Source organism: Columba livia, chromosome 3, assembly GCF_036013475.1.
Source record: "Columba livia isolate bColLiv1 breed racing homer chromosome 3, bColLiv1.pat.W.v2, whole genome shotgun sequence".
NCBI classification, from domain to species: Eukaryota; Metazoa; Chordata; class Aves; order Columbiformes; family Columbidae; genus Columba; species Columba livia.
In genome coordinates, this window is record NC_088604.1 from 30,733,440 (window position 1) to 30,747,669 (window position 14,230).

The 14,230-nt window shown below is 36.7% G+C and overlaps 1 protein-coding gene across 9 annotated transcripts in view; it reads left to right on the top strand.

Annotated features, from left to right (window-relative positions):
• The window catches only part of ADGRB3 (adhesion G protein-coupled receptor B3), a 443,632-nt gene that overhangs the window by 389,644 nt on the left and 39,758 nt on the right, over positions 1-14,230 (top strand). For all 9 annotated transcript variants that reach the window (XM_065056220.1, XM_065056221.1, XM_065056215.1 and 6 more), the window contains 2 exons: positions 13,188-13,338; positions 13,904-13,973. In XM_065056220.1, coding sequence (XP_064912292.1) covers positions 13,188-13,338; positions 13,904-13,973 — 221 coding nt within the window. The remainder of the gene's footprint in view (positions 1-13,187; positions 13,339-13,903; positions 13,974-14,230) is intronic.

The window sequence follows — 14,230 nt, forward strand, 5'->3', positions numbered from 1 at the left end:
ATTTTATTTGAATGCAAATCACATTATTTGTATCCTGAGCAGAGTTGTTTGTCTTTATAGTCACTCACAATAACTGGAAGTAAATTTTAAAAAGCGCCACAGATGAGACTGATTCATGTGTATCCAACACTCAGACAAAATTGCAGATGTTCTGCTGCATCCTGTTGGCTGTTATGTTTCATGCAAAAACCAGAGTGCTGTGATACAAGCCAAAGTGTCATCATTTCGGCTTCATCAGGATGTGCTTATATTTTTAAACACCAGCAATTTTCTTACAAATATTATGAAGTCTGCAATTTCTTTAATTGAAAATTTCATATTAGATGGTTTGTGATTTAGAATAAGAAACTGTAAGAGGAAGTTTTGAAATATGTATGGTGATAGTTTATTGAGATCAATTGAATAATTAGAATGAGTGTTCTCATCAGAGAAGTTAAAAAAATGCATTAGTAATATCACCCAATGCTTTTGTGCCACATATAGACAGAAAGCTGCCTTACAATTGGCCCATTAAATGTAGAATAAAATAGTCAAAAATATTCTTAAAAATTATTTTTTAGGGCTAAAAATATCAACATCATTTAGAGGAGAGGGGGAGAGAGGGGGGAAAAAAAGCTACAAAATATCTGCCTCATCCAGCTGAAGTTGATTCAACAGTAGTTCTGAAGTAATTAGTAGCAAGCACCTACCACGAAGCCGTCACAGCATTACCACCTTCAAGGGTTGGAAACTATTTATCTTTGGAAACTGTGTGCCTAGCATGGACTGAGGAGGTAATATTAATGAAGGAAAGAACCAGGAAACAGCAGCACACTTAAAGCTGACTGGAGCTAAAATTGATGACAAGATGCAGTCAGAAACACATGAGTAATTTATTAAGCAATGATAGATTTGGGTAAGTAACACTGCAAAATCAGTCCTCCTTCTGATATGTGGGGTGAAGATAAATTAGCAGTTTTGTAAACTGAGCAGTTCTGTTTGCCCTTTGACTAATATATAAAACAAGCCTTCAAGAAATGCATTTGCTCTTTTCCTACCTGGCTTTTACTGCTGTACTTAACCCCAAAGCTATATTAAATCTCCTGGGGTAAAGACACTACTAGAATTAAACTTCTGTCAAGGCATCACCCTGAGTGATTATGTTATTAGCAATCACGTTTATCAGGTGTCCTGGAGTGCTTGGCTCTGTCACAGCACTGAGGGAGAGCACTGGGGGCTCCTCTCTCAAGGGGAGTCAGGCACAGAGCAAATACAACTCAAAACACTAGATCCATAGCAATAAAGATGTAGTTTTATTTAAGGCTATCCTCTCTTTGGTAAAATATATGTTCTTTCATACAATGATCTCACACACTTCATTAAGGAATACAAATCACCTTCTTACAAAGCATTAATCTCCTGTGCGTGTGCAAGTGGCCACAGTTCTGTTCTGACTGGAGCAGAAAATTAAATAGCCTGAATAAATACAGGAATCTCAGACCATCTTCTTTGATATGAAAAATACACTGATACAAGAATAAAGTATATGCAAGTATATATAAAGAATAAAGTATATACAAGAATAAAATTTTAAACAGGAGTTCATAATGGGGGCTTTGTGCTTCCTCTTGTGCTTCATAGCCCTGCTTCCTTTTTACTGCTTTACTGTCAGAAAATCATATGAACTTCTTCAAACTGATTGTGTAGCATTTCTGGTACCCTTCTTCTCCCTGGAATAGCAAACTTTGAGACTCTGCAACTCTTTCACTGCTGTAGGCATCTTTAATGGGAAGCTCTTCAAATTACTTGGCCAGCATTGTCTAAGAGCATACCTAAAGCCCACCTGGAGAAAGCTGTCATGTTGCTAGGCTCTGGTTCTCTCTGTAGTTCATCCTGCTGAAATCTCTGTGCACTCTCTCTTGTGTCCCTCCACAAAATTTTTCCTTCCTCCTTTGGAAACATGTTTGTTGTTTGTTTGTTTGTTTGTTTTTTTTTTCTCCAGCAGGAGGTTCACATTTTTAGACTCCTTAGGAGTTAAGCAAATGTGAAACCAGCAAATATGAAGCTTCACAGAAAGTTCTGGGGTCCTAACAAGACTCCTTATATTGACTCCCATAGGAAGAATATATTTAAAGCACATAGGAGGAAGAACCTTGTGCTCACTGATATCTGTGAGGAGTCAGTGCTATCCAAATAGTAATGATGTCCCAGCTTCTCCTCCAATTTGTGTTGACAGGAGTGGATTCACCCCACCTTACATCCCAAGTATGGTCTAACCCCACTAAGCCTTTCCTATGGCTTCATGGGAAGAAACAGAGAGAAGTGGAATACAGGCAAGAAAGCCGGGGCCCATAAGAAGACTGCTATTCTCCTTAATCAAGAAATCAGGCTTGAAGGAACATGCTAAAGGAGCTATTGTTAATTTTTACTTCTCCTACTACATCTGATCTCTCTACAAAACCATTTAATTCTTTGCTCCTTTAAAACACACAGGTTTTTATAGTGTTCCTCTTTAATAATAACAACTTTACAAATTTTTACAATCACTCTAAAGAAATAATTGTGAAAGACTCCACACTGCTTTGTTAATAAATATTGTTTCTTATTACTGCAAACCTTTTATCCTCCTGGTTTAACGTAGCAGAAAAAGAGAACTGAATGAATGTGTTACCTCACAGAATTTCCTCCTTGATGGAAGACAGTGCAAATGTATAAGCAGCATAAGTGTTTTCACCTTTCATAAAATAAAATAATCTTGACATTTTGTTTTCTTGTGCAAGTGATGAATGAAAGCTAATGTCAAAATATTACCTGAGTGGAGAAGTTGGCGTCTTTACCTATTGTTCTCCTTCCCATTCGTAGTCAATGTTCCATATATATCTGTGGTCACAACCTCTTATTTTCTTTGATTGTGGATACTGTTGCTTTTCTCTTTCAACTTCCATAATTTATCTACCCTTCATGCCAGTAACCATGATATACAATGACCAGAACTGATGGTCAGACAGAGATGCAGAGTATTCTGAGGAACTGTGTCCTTTGAATTTCTCCGTGTACCCATGTGTCCATTGCTATACAATGTTTCTTCCATGTGAAAATCACTGAGATTTCATTAATACCATGAGAAACCCATTATTTCTCAATTATTTCCCTCTCCAATATTTAGAGGAACTCTAAACTTTTTGCCTAATTTCTTTAGCCATGTTTTCCATAAAATAGAGCCCTCCATTAGTAATTCCTTTCTTTCAGCTGAAATTTCATCCTGTAGATGAGGCAGCTTCATTGCCATTACATGGATCTCTACATGGAATGAAGAAAGAGGTGAATGGCCTCTGAAACAACCCATGACTAATGCATTAAAGGCATTACAAATTAACATCATGGCAATAAGAGGAACTAATGTGATTCATGATGCACTTGTATAGTAAGTTTGCATTGGCTGTGTTCTGCATGACTAGGACACTGCAGTTACCTGGACTGGAGATTCTGTTCTTCATCCCTCATTCCATATTCAGTCTCAGGTACGCACGTTGACAGGATCTGATACAGAGACGTAGAGCAATCTTCTCTGTCTTCTATCTGCTGAAAATTTTGCCTTGCAATGCATAAACTGTCCAAGTCTCTCTCTGTCTCCATTTGCTTTTCTAGTGTGACAATGTGTGGTCTTATTCTAATACTAGACAGAAAAAATACATATTTCTGGAAAACAAACAAACAAACACACAAACAAAACACAAAAAAAACCCACAACCCACAGTTTTCAATTAAAAGAAGCAAGTTTCATATGCATTTAGATCAATTTTTTAAGAAGTGCCTGCCTATGTGTCTATGTCTATATGTAATATGAACATTGCTTGATTCAAAAGCCTCTGTTCTCTCTTCATAGGCACACGTGCAACACACACACATGCACACACTCCACTTGGGTTCAGCATTATGTTCCTGTACTGGGCCTGGTCAGGATGGAGTTCATTTTCTTCACAGGAGCCCATATGGCGCTGTGTTTTGCATTTGTGACTAAAAAAGTGTTGTAAACCTTCATATTTTAGCTATTGCTGAGCATTGCTTACACAGCATCAAGACTTTCTCCATTTCTCAGCTGCCCTGCCAGCAAGCAGGCTAGGGACGGGCAGGAAGCTGGGAGGGGACACAGCCAGGACAGCTGACCCCAACTGACCGGAGGGATATTCCATACCATATGACAATATGCGCAGCTATACCACTGGGGGTAGTCTTTCCATGGTAGCTGTTGCTTGGAGACTGGCTGAGCAACAGTCTGCTGGTGGGAGGTGGTGAGTGATTGCATCACTTCGTGCAGGTTTTTTGTTTTGGGTTTTTTTTGCTTCATTTATTAAACTGTCTTCATCTCGACCCACAAGTTTTTCTCACTTTTGATTTTCCAGTTCTCTCCCACATCTTGCTGGGGAGAGTGAGCAAGTGATGAGGCGGGTGCTTAGCTGTTGACCGAGGTCAAACCACCACATTTGTTCAAACCCACCACATTTGTTCAAACCCACCACATGTTTTACTGGATAAGAGAACAAAGCCAAAATGCTCCACATGCCGCTGTAGGTGGGCATGACCCCAAGCATTGGCATGAAGTCATCCACACTCTGGAATCATTAACATGCCTCCTGGCAGAATTTTGTCCCATGCTAACAAGCATTATCCCAGTCATTGCCTTGAATTCCAGAGAGTTGGAATTGGCAAGGGACCACTAACAGCAGGCTGTTTGGATGTGGCCACCTTGTTTTGGAATACAAATAAATTTACTGATATAGACATTTACTGTATCCTTCCAGCTGGCTGCAGGATGAGTGAATGCTTTCTAAACCATTTTGTTTGTAAGTACAAATAGATGTAGCCATAATAGATCTTTAAAAATTTTACTTTATCAGTTATTTTTGAAAAATAAACTGAAGTTATGTGGTATGAGAAGACTTTGGCTGACCACAGTAATGTAGATACTATCTCCCTTTCCTGGATTATTTCTGGTTTGGACTTAGATTACTACTCTCATAAGGGACCGTTTCCAACTGTCTCCCTACTGCTAATCCTAAAATACACTATCCTTTGAGGAAAACCAGGCATGCTTGAAACCGAGGTTACTCCTCCTTTTCCTGTTATCATTATTTTTATATAAAGACTGTAAAGACCTATGTATGCAGCTGTGATTAAAACATAAACATACAAAGAATAAGGGTAGGTGACATGGTAATGTAATAGCATTGCAAAGTTGTTGCTTCAAGGATTTTAGTCAATAGTGTAAAGAGATGGAATTCCTACAGTTATACAGAGAAGGAATATTTGCTGACACCAATATACCAGACAAGAAAATGGACTGGTATTAGATGGCAGGATTATAATCATCACAGACAGACTAAGTGAAAGGCAACTGCACGCTTTGTTGTTGAACTTCTCATTCTAGTCATCATTTTGATTGCTGTGGAAACTCCTTAAAATTACAGCAATTTTATTGTTAGTAAATGAGATTGAAATTCAAAATAGAGCAAACAGATGATCTGATTTAAGAGTAGAGATACTTAGGTGACAATCACATTTCCATAAAAGAAAAACTTATTTGACAACAAGTTTTTACCCTTGTAACATTGAGGGGCAACACAATGAATTGTTCTCTGTCTACTCAATGAGATCTTTTCCTGGTAATTTTTCCATCAGCACATCAGTTTGCACTAGCTGCACTTGGATCCTCCTGTAGGAATTTGAAGTCTCACATATCAGACTCCACTGTCTTGAACACACCAGTACCCATTATGTTACCCTCTTATGTTTTGCCATCTCTTCAAGGAAGATCCTTCAATTCCTTGCCTTTGTCAGTGCCTGGACACCTCCTCTTCTTCTCAGAACTCCATAGGGAACTCCATCTCAGCTGTGCTCTTCAGCTGGGGTCATTGCTGACTCCTGTAACCTTTGTGCTTAGCTCAGCCACCCCTTCGTTATCAATCCTGGCTCATTGCCCCTAGCTACTAATGCAGCCCCCACAGTGAACTTTTAAATAAATTGAAGTTAGGAAGACTCAGGACCTTTGGAACACTCTTGCATGGGTTGCTCATCACTCTAATTGACTGTTGGCTCTTGGATCCTTCTCTGAATAGGTATAGTCATTAGTATGCTAATTCAACCAAATAATTCTACTTGCAACAACTCAAAGAGAGTTTTAAAAATCTGGGTATCTATCTTTATGTAATAAGTTGAAATGGATATACAGCACATTGCTGTATGTTGTATCCAAACAGCTTTTGCTTCATTGTTAATGCAGTTTTCTCATTATTATACCTCTTCAAACCTGCCAAGAGCATTTGTCTTCATTTAAGAGAGCATACTGCATATTCCATATTTTAACATAAAACCACTGTGGAATTTTCAGAGTCTAAAAAAATTTTCTGAAAAACAACTGTCCTGAAAATCAAAGTGTAATAACTTCAGTGAAGCCTGTTGATTATTTATCCATAAACTTTGCCTTAATTTGCATAGTTCCCAAGTAAATAGAATTGTATCTGACACCCTAGTAGAACAACTCTGACAGCCAGCGTGCATTCTCTTTTTTCCTATAAGTCACAGCCGGTTACAGAGACTTTTCAGGCCAAATTATACCTTCATTAATATCAATGCAGTCCCTTATGTTCACACCGTAGCCTGGGTTCTGCTTCTATAATACTGTTACCCTCAATTATGAGAGAGAATGTAAGAACTCCAATTCTTCATTGGTTTTCAGAGACCAGGTTGATTTTTATTGCCCATCAATTAAAAAAAAAAATCTATATTTTATCCAAAAATCTATATTTTATCCTTGTTTAAATAAGAAATCTTTCAGACTTGGTAATGCTATTTTTATAGAGTAATTTTTCAGGATAACCTTACCTTCAATTTGTTTTTTCAAGTGTCATTCCTCAATAGGTCAGTAATGAAGTTGTTTCAACAAAGCATGCTGGTGATTTTCAGTTTTTTACTTGAATTAAGCATAATAAACGGTTATTTTTAAAAAAAAAACAAAACAAAACAAAAAAAAACCACAATAAAAGTAAGAGAACTAGGGAAGAGTGTTCTCTGGCACACTGAATCATCACTGTTACAACACAGTAATAGTGGACAGGAAGAAGTTGAAAAACTTGTATTTAAATTGATTTTATACTTCAGAGTCATAAAGGGCCTCTTATGTTCTGTTGTGACTGCCTGAAAACCTGCTGTTTTGAGCTTCATAAACTTCACAACACATTCATGTGAGGACATATTTATAATACTAAGTAATTTTGTCCAGACAGAGTTGACATTTACCTTGTTTAAAGTGTTTAACTTCAAAGTCAACGGGATGAATTCATGATGTGAAGTAGGCCATGTTCACTTAACAGACAAATATTCATCCAATACTTTGTAAACATTTAAAACACTTAGCATGAGAAGCAAGATCGCAAGCCTCTGATCATGCAACTTTCATCATTTATCCCCACTTAAATTAATAGGAGTCTTTCCACTGACTTTTGAATTAAACCTGCAAATTATTAGAGGATCCTGTTCCTTCATTTCCTGCCTGCCCAGAAAAATACACATGTTCACAGCACTAAGGCAAAAAGGGAAGAGTGTCTCTTGCCAGGTTTTGTAATCGAAGAAACCAAATTGCCTCTGAGTAACCTGTTCTATAATACTGCTTGTGCTCAGATCCTTTGCTTGAATATAACTTAGCAATAACAATGCAGAGCAGGAGGAAGACTAAAATTAGTATGAGCATAACAAAACTATATGAGAATTGTCTTTTAATTTACTTTCAATTTACAGTAGGCACACTACCAAGAAAGCAATTCTGAGTTAACCCATTCCAAGCCTGCACTTGGAACTGACAATCTCCAGAAAATGCTGTAAACAATGTGGAATGAATTTTACTGTCTCATATGTTAGTAATAGCATATTATTAATTATCCAGCTGGACTTCTTGCCTCTATCACAACCAGTAACAAAAATGAACCACAAATATTTCTATAGCCCAAGGCAAACTAGCACACAGCTTGCATCTATTACAACTGAGCCCTCCAGGACAGGGAGATAGTTGTGTGCAAGCTGATTGTCAGGCAGGGTTCCTGGCTCAGGCTCTCCTTCCATCTGGGCCTGGGCCTGGGCTGGGAGAACATTTTTTGGCTGAGGTCAAAACTGTGCCAAGGAATTCACTCACAGTTTAGCAGCATGGATCACATAAAGGATGTCTTTACTGTTACTGTGTAGACAGATTCTGCCATATGACAGAGCAAGGAAGGTTTGCAAAGTAAATTCCATGAATTATCATCTATCCCAAAGACTACCCCTTCACATCTAGTTAATATAATGATTTTGTACTATGTGCATTATAAGGTCTGGAGAAGAGAAATGGCTATCAGAGGAACTAGTCTGGATAAAAACATCAGTTGTTTCTAGAAATAGCTGGAGTATGCTGAAATACAACTATACATTATTGAATTTAAATGCAGAGGTTTTGAGTGATAAATGCGACAGCTACCAAAGGAGAACTTTTAAGAAAAAGAACTGCAAAGGGCGGAAGCTAAAAAGAAAGCTCCATACACTTTTTGTGGATCAGATATGAACAGCGCCTCTAGTGCTGGACCCTGAACCTGAGTAAAACAGAGACATTCTGACTGATGTCCTTGATAAGAAAGTGTCAATAATGATTGTGAATGCGTTGCTCACAGAGAGGTAATTTCTAGAAGCACCTCTGAGTTAAACATTGGAAAAAGAGGAGTGGGAATTGATCTAGATGTTTGTAACTGAAGAGATAGCTTTTCCTGCCGTATTTTTTTGTCATTGAAAATCTGTCCCCCTTCCAGAAAAACTCTCCTAAGGTGCAAGCCCTTACTTCTTTGCCCCACAGCCTCTGAAAGTCCATCTACTATTTTGTGGAAGTTTACTCTGAAAATTAGTATTTAATCTACAACTCAGTTATTATCATCTGACCAGTATACTGACAGTCTGCCATTCCTGAGATAAAATTAGTGTATTGTGCAAGTCAGTTTAAAAATAATAAAAATCACAAATAAAGAATAATAAGCCGTATGTTCCTTTATAAGTTCATATTTTTAATTTAAAGTAGGAAAAAATAAACTGGTTTACAGTTGAGGACTTGAGAGTCACAAAAAGCCAATAAAACATACAACTTTTGACAGAGAATTATGTTTCTGCTGTTTGCTACATCCTTAGCATTCTCTTTGTTTTGTTTGTTCTTTGTTTCATTTATTCTTTATTGTTGTCTTTAAGTGCTCTCTGTGTATTCACAGCATGGTCACAACTTCATAAGAATAAAATTAGCACCCATTTAATTCATCTCCTTATATCCTCAGAGTGAAATCAAGGGCAAGATTTTTTTTACTCTTCAAGAAATTGTATTATTTAAATGATTTTCTACTAGCTTTCATTTCTACTTCATGACAATCTGAGTGGATTTTAACCCTATTTATTTTACTATCACCAATATAAAGTTCATTTTTCATGTTCATTTTACAGTAGTTTTGATTGCTATACTATTTATCAGAACACAGAGACAGGCAGCTAGTTTGTTTCGGGGCAAGAAGACAAATCAGATGTCCTTACTTAACCCTCTTTGTCTTTGTGTGGAAGATCTGTTCACACTGCTATTAAAACAAACAAACAAACCAACAAACACTGCCCTATTAAAAACAAACAAGCAAACAACAACAACAAAACCACAGTTGCTCCAAAAATAATAATAAATTGTTATTTTGAAATTGCATTTATGACCTACAATTTGTAAGTCATAAAAACTGATGTTATCTATATTCTTCATAATAATTACATTAAAAATATTAAACACTAGAATAAGTAGCTTTGAATTTGCACTGTATTTTACATTTCTAGCTGTGCTTCAGTACCCTCATTCAGAGTGGGTGTCTTACAAGAATGAAAGAAGGAAACAATTTGATACCTGATTTGAGCTCTTGCTTTCAATAGTATATTGTTTATTAAAAAGGGATGAATGGTCTTAGATATTCAAGGTAGCTAAACACTTGAGGCTCAATTAAAGCTCATGAAATTGTGCATTCTGAGGACAGAAAAGCTCCATTCCCCAATTAGAATTAAATATGGGGACCTGAGAACAACAGCAATGGGAGGAAGAGCAGGTTAGAGTAAGAGAGTTGACTTAATTTCAGAAGTCTGAAAAAATAGTGAGTAAATTAGGCTGTTAAAATTCATTTTGTTGCAAGTTGACAGGTGCTCAGCACAGGTAATTAATTCAGTGAGTTTTAATAAACTAGAATTAGAAACAAATAAGAATCATCTCCTCCTAAAGCAATGGGGAAGATATGTACCACTATCTCTTGGTGCAGACAGGCTGACACACTGCAGCTTTCTGGGAGTGATGGGCCACAGGGTTTTAGCAATGCTGCTGCATTTGTGCAGCGAGGTGAGAGGAGGTAGTGATCCCTTGGCAAGAAAGTAGAGGCAGAAGGAGAGGTTGGGAGTAGTCCATGACCTGGTGAGAAAGAAAAAAATACTAATAAAGTACTTGCTAAAATTATGGCTCCCTGGCTAGAGATACTCAATGCTCTATTTAATAACAGCCTTTGGTGAAGATGAATTTTCGTTCTTATTTGGAAACAGACTTCTCAAATATAGCACTTTCCCAGACAGGACATCGTTGTTTGATTATTCATTGTCCAAAGGAGAAGAACAAAGACGTACATGCAAGTCAGATTTCCAGGGGACTATTGGTCAACCGTGCTGATCTCATTGCTATAGCCAGGAGAAAGGAGTTCCGTTTGCCAGAACTGTTTCTCTGGCTTGGGAAGGAAGGAGGCTGAATTCACTGCGAGCACTGATTGCACATGTGTCTGTCATCACAATCCCACAGCGGTTGTTCAGTGATGTTTTGAGGCTGATTTTCATCTTTTTGATGGTATGTGATGCAAATACACTGGTATACCAGTGATACACACTTACCATCGGTGTTCATTAAAGAGTTAGTTATAATCAGCAGTCATATATTCCAGCTAGAGCACCGGCTGCTTCTAGTAAAACTTGCTTCTGTCTTCTCATTTTGTGATCAACATGATTATTAACATTTTCATCACGGTTCTTTCTTCCACAACAGCCGTGTCCATATTTGTCTCAGATTATCATCATCTATCTTTCTGTCAATACGAGGGATAAATTATGAACTAAAATCCTACAGTCTATACTCAATCAGCCATAAGAGTTAGCAATATTTTAATCAAAAAGATCAGTATTTGTTTGTATTTGCATTACTTATAAGGGAAATACTATATTCACATTTTTTTCAGGTTTACATATTCAGTTTCTCCCTGAAAGATTCTTTACTACTTTTCGAAAGTTGTTCTATTGTCCAATTCTCATTCCAAAAGAACATATTAGCTTTTACAAAAACATTGATAGGAAAACAAATTAAAGTTGCATAGTGGGAATTCATAACATACAAGACAGCTAGTAAAAGAAAGGACATTTCCATATTTTCTATTATATTTATTGTGTGTTTCACTGCATAGCTTTCATTTTAAAGAAGTATTTATTTTTCACATGCAGGAAATACTGCTGTCAGTCAGGATTTAAAAGGATAGATTTTATGAGCCACATACATCAGGGACATCTGAACATAACGATTGATGGCAAAATCTAGGATGGAATGACCAGTGCATTTTCAGGATGTGCTGTTTTTTTCCAGTTTACATTTCCTCACTTTTTAATAATAAACAGTAGTTCTCTTGTATGTAATTATATTGAACCCCTTTCCGCCAAATTTAAATAGACAATTTGAGCCACGATTAGAAAACAAGGTATTTGTCATTCATAGTAGGAAATCATTACGTTTTGACTCTTCCAAGTGCATAACTTTTTGAAAGTTCAGAGGTTGATCTCAGCTGATTTCAGCTATCAGCTATGTATTTGAGAAAAGTATTGGACTAACCCAACACAATTTCAGATAAGAATCTGGGAAAATTAACACACTAGAAAATTCAAGACAAAGAGACACTAAAGTAATCAGGAATACAGAATGAACTAAAAAACATGTGTGGTGTCATATGTATCTTACCCTTGAAAAATTTTCATAGCTACCAGCCTTGATTCAACAAAGCTACCAGCTTAATACAAGCATTTATACATAATTAAGAGCTTGCATATTTTCTCCCTAAATAGTTTTCTGAACTGGGACTTTAGTAAAAAAGAAATTACTAGCCTTTTAATTCATGTATGTAAGGTAGCTAGTAGATGTGTATGCTGCATAAATAGTCATAAAAATATCTTAATTGCTCAACTATGGTCTTTCATTGCTGATACTGGGAGTGTTAATTTTTTTTTTTTTTAACCTTGATATAATTTTGACACTTGAAATTATGATAGGGTTAAATTGTTATAAGGTTATTCTCAACATTACTGGTGTGGTTTTGGTTCTAGAGTACAATACACACTGAGTTTTATAGCGTGCAACTGGCATTTTAGGCAACATAGTGGAGGACAGATTATCATTTATGCTAAGAAGCTCATTTATATAAGCCATAATGTCAAGTGTAATTAAAGGCTACGATGACAAAAGAAAGCTGATTGCATGTGCTCAAAATACTTTTCAGATGACAAATTACTGACACCCATAAAAGCAATATCTAGGGTAATTGTTAAGGTTATGATACTTAAACCTGACCAAAAAGATCTCAGGCAGTATATTCCAATAGGTTAACATTCTGTAAGATTTAAATTAAAAATCAAATAAATAAAACTTAATCCATTGCCTAAAATTCAGATTTACAGTCCGGATCTTTCTGCATGGAGGGAAAGAAAATATAACTGGCAACTAGGAGCATTTGCATCCCTACATTTTTATTATTCAGCTCTGTAAGATTTTATACATCAGTAACTTTGTAACTTGCTGACCACAATGGCTTTGTGATTATCCTTGGCTAAAGTAAATGTGTAGAGAAAAAATCTGGTGGTATGATTTATTTTGTGTTCTTCATCTCTGCTCAGCACACTTAGGTTTTGGGAAAACAGTCAAAACCTCTTCTTCCTAATCCCCATCAATATCTCTCTTTGTCCCTTTCTTTGTGGCCACCACGTCATAAAGGGGCAGTTGATGCTAAGGATAAAGGTCAAGATGATGGAATATGACAACTCTTTGAACTGAAAAGAGAAATGAGTGTCCCTAATATTCAGCACAAGCTTCTCTTTGCTCCCTGCAGGGCATCTGCACCACAACCACCGCATTTTTACACTTCTTCTTCTTAGCTTCATTCTGTTGGGTTTTGACAGAAGCGTGGCAGTCATATATGGCTGTTACTGGAAAAATTAGGACACGGCTCATAAGGAAACGTTTCCTGTGCCTTGGATGGGGTAAGTCTGTAAAATTCATTTCCTCAGAATCATTGGAATGAAACGTTTAATGCAGTGACAATGTCAAGAATATCATTATATTCTTCAGTAAACCTGAAAGATAGTACATAGAACATTACTAAAAAGAAAACTAGGTTAGAAGCCTTTCTGTTTTATCGCAAGCTCAAGCTATGCTAGTGTATATTTTAGCATTCTTTAAAAAAATGTTTTAACAAAATTTTAGAAGATTTTCAGCTAAGTAGTGTAATATCAAGAAATCAAACTATAAGAAGCATTCACTGAATATTCATGAAGCCTCTTCCTAGTTAACTTTAAGACCTGTCAAATATACCAGTAATTTAGCTACATCAAAGTGGAACACCGTGGGCAGAAAACCATGTCCTCTTCCCTGCTAGTGCTTCAGAAAAACAAATTCTGCAATAGCACTGTGCTTCATTAAATGATTCATTACATGTAAAATTGGCCATTTTGCATTGGCTTGCCCTGTCATTTTTTGTCGAGGCAGAACAGCAAGATTTTGCTCAGCATCTAATGGTTATTACTGTTTTGTTTTTTCTTCTTTCAGGTTTACCAGCATTAGTGGTTGCAATATCAATAGGCTTTACCAAGACAAAAGGATATGGAACAGCCCACTAGTAAGTCAATCTGAAATGATAAATAATGTTTTTAATTAGCAAGACTGTCATACCCGTCAGGAATTACATAATATAGTCTAAAGACTCAACAGGTATCCGTTCACATTTGGAAATGCCCTAAGAGCCACCGGGTGGGCCACAAGAGAAAAAACATATGACAGTCTTGGACTGAGGTCAGCAAACTCCAGGACTCCTGGATTTCATGTGAGGGTTTGAAATAGCAAGGCTTTTAGAAACATGGAGGATTAGGTCCACTT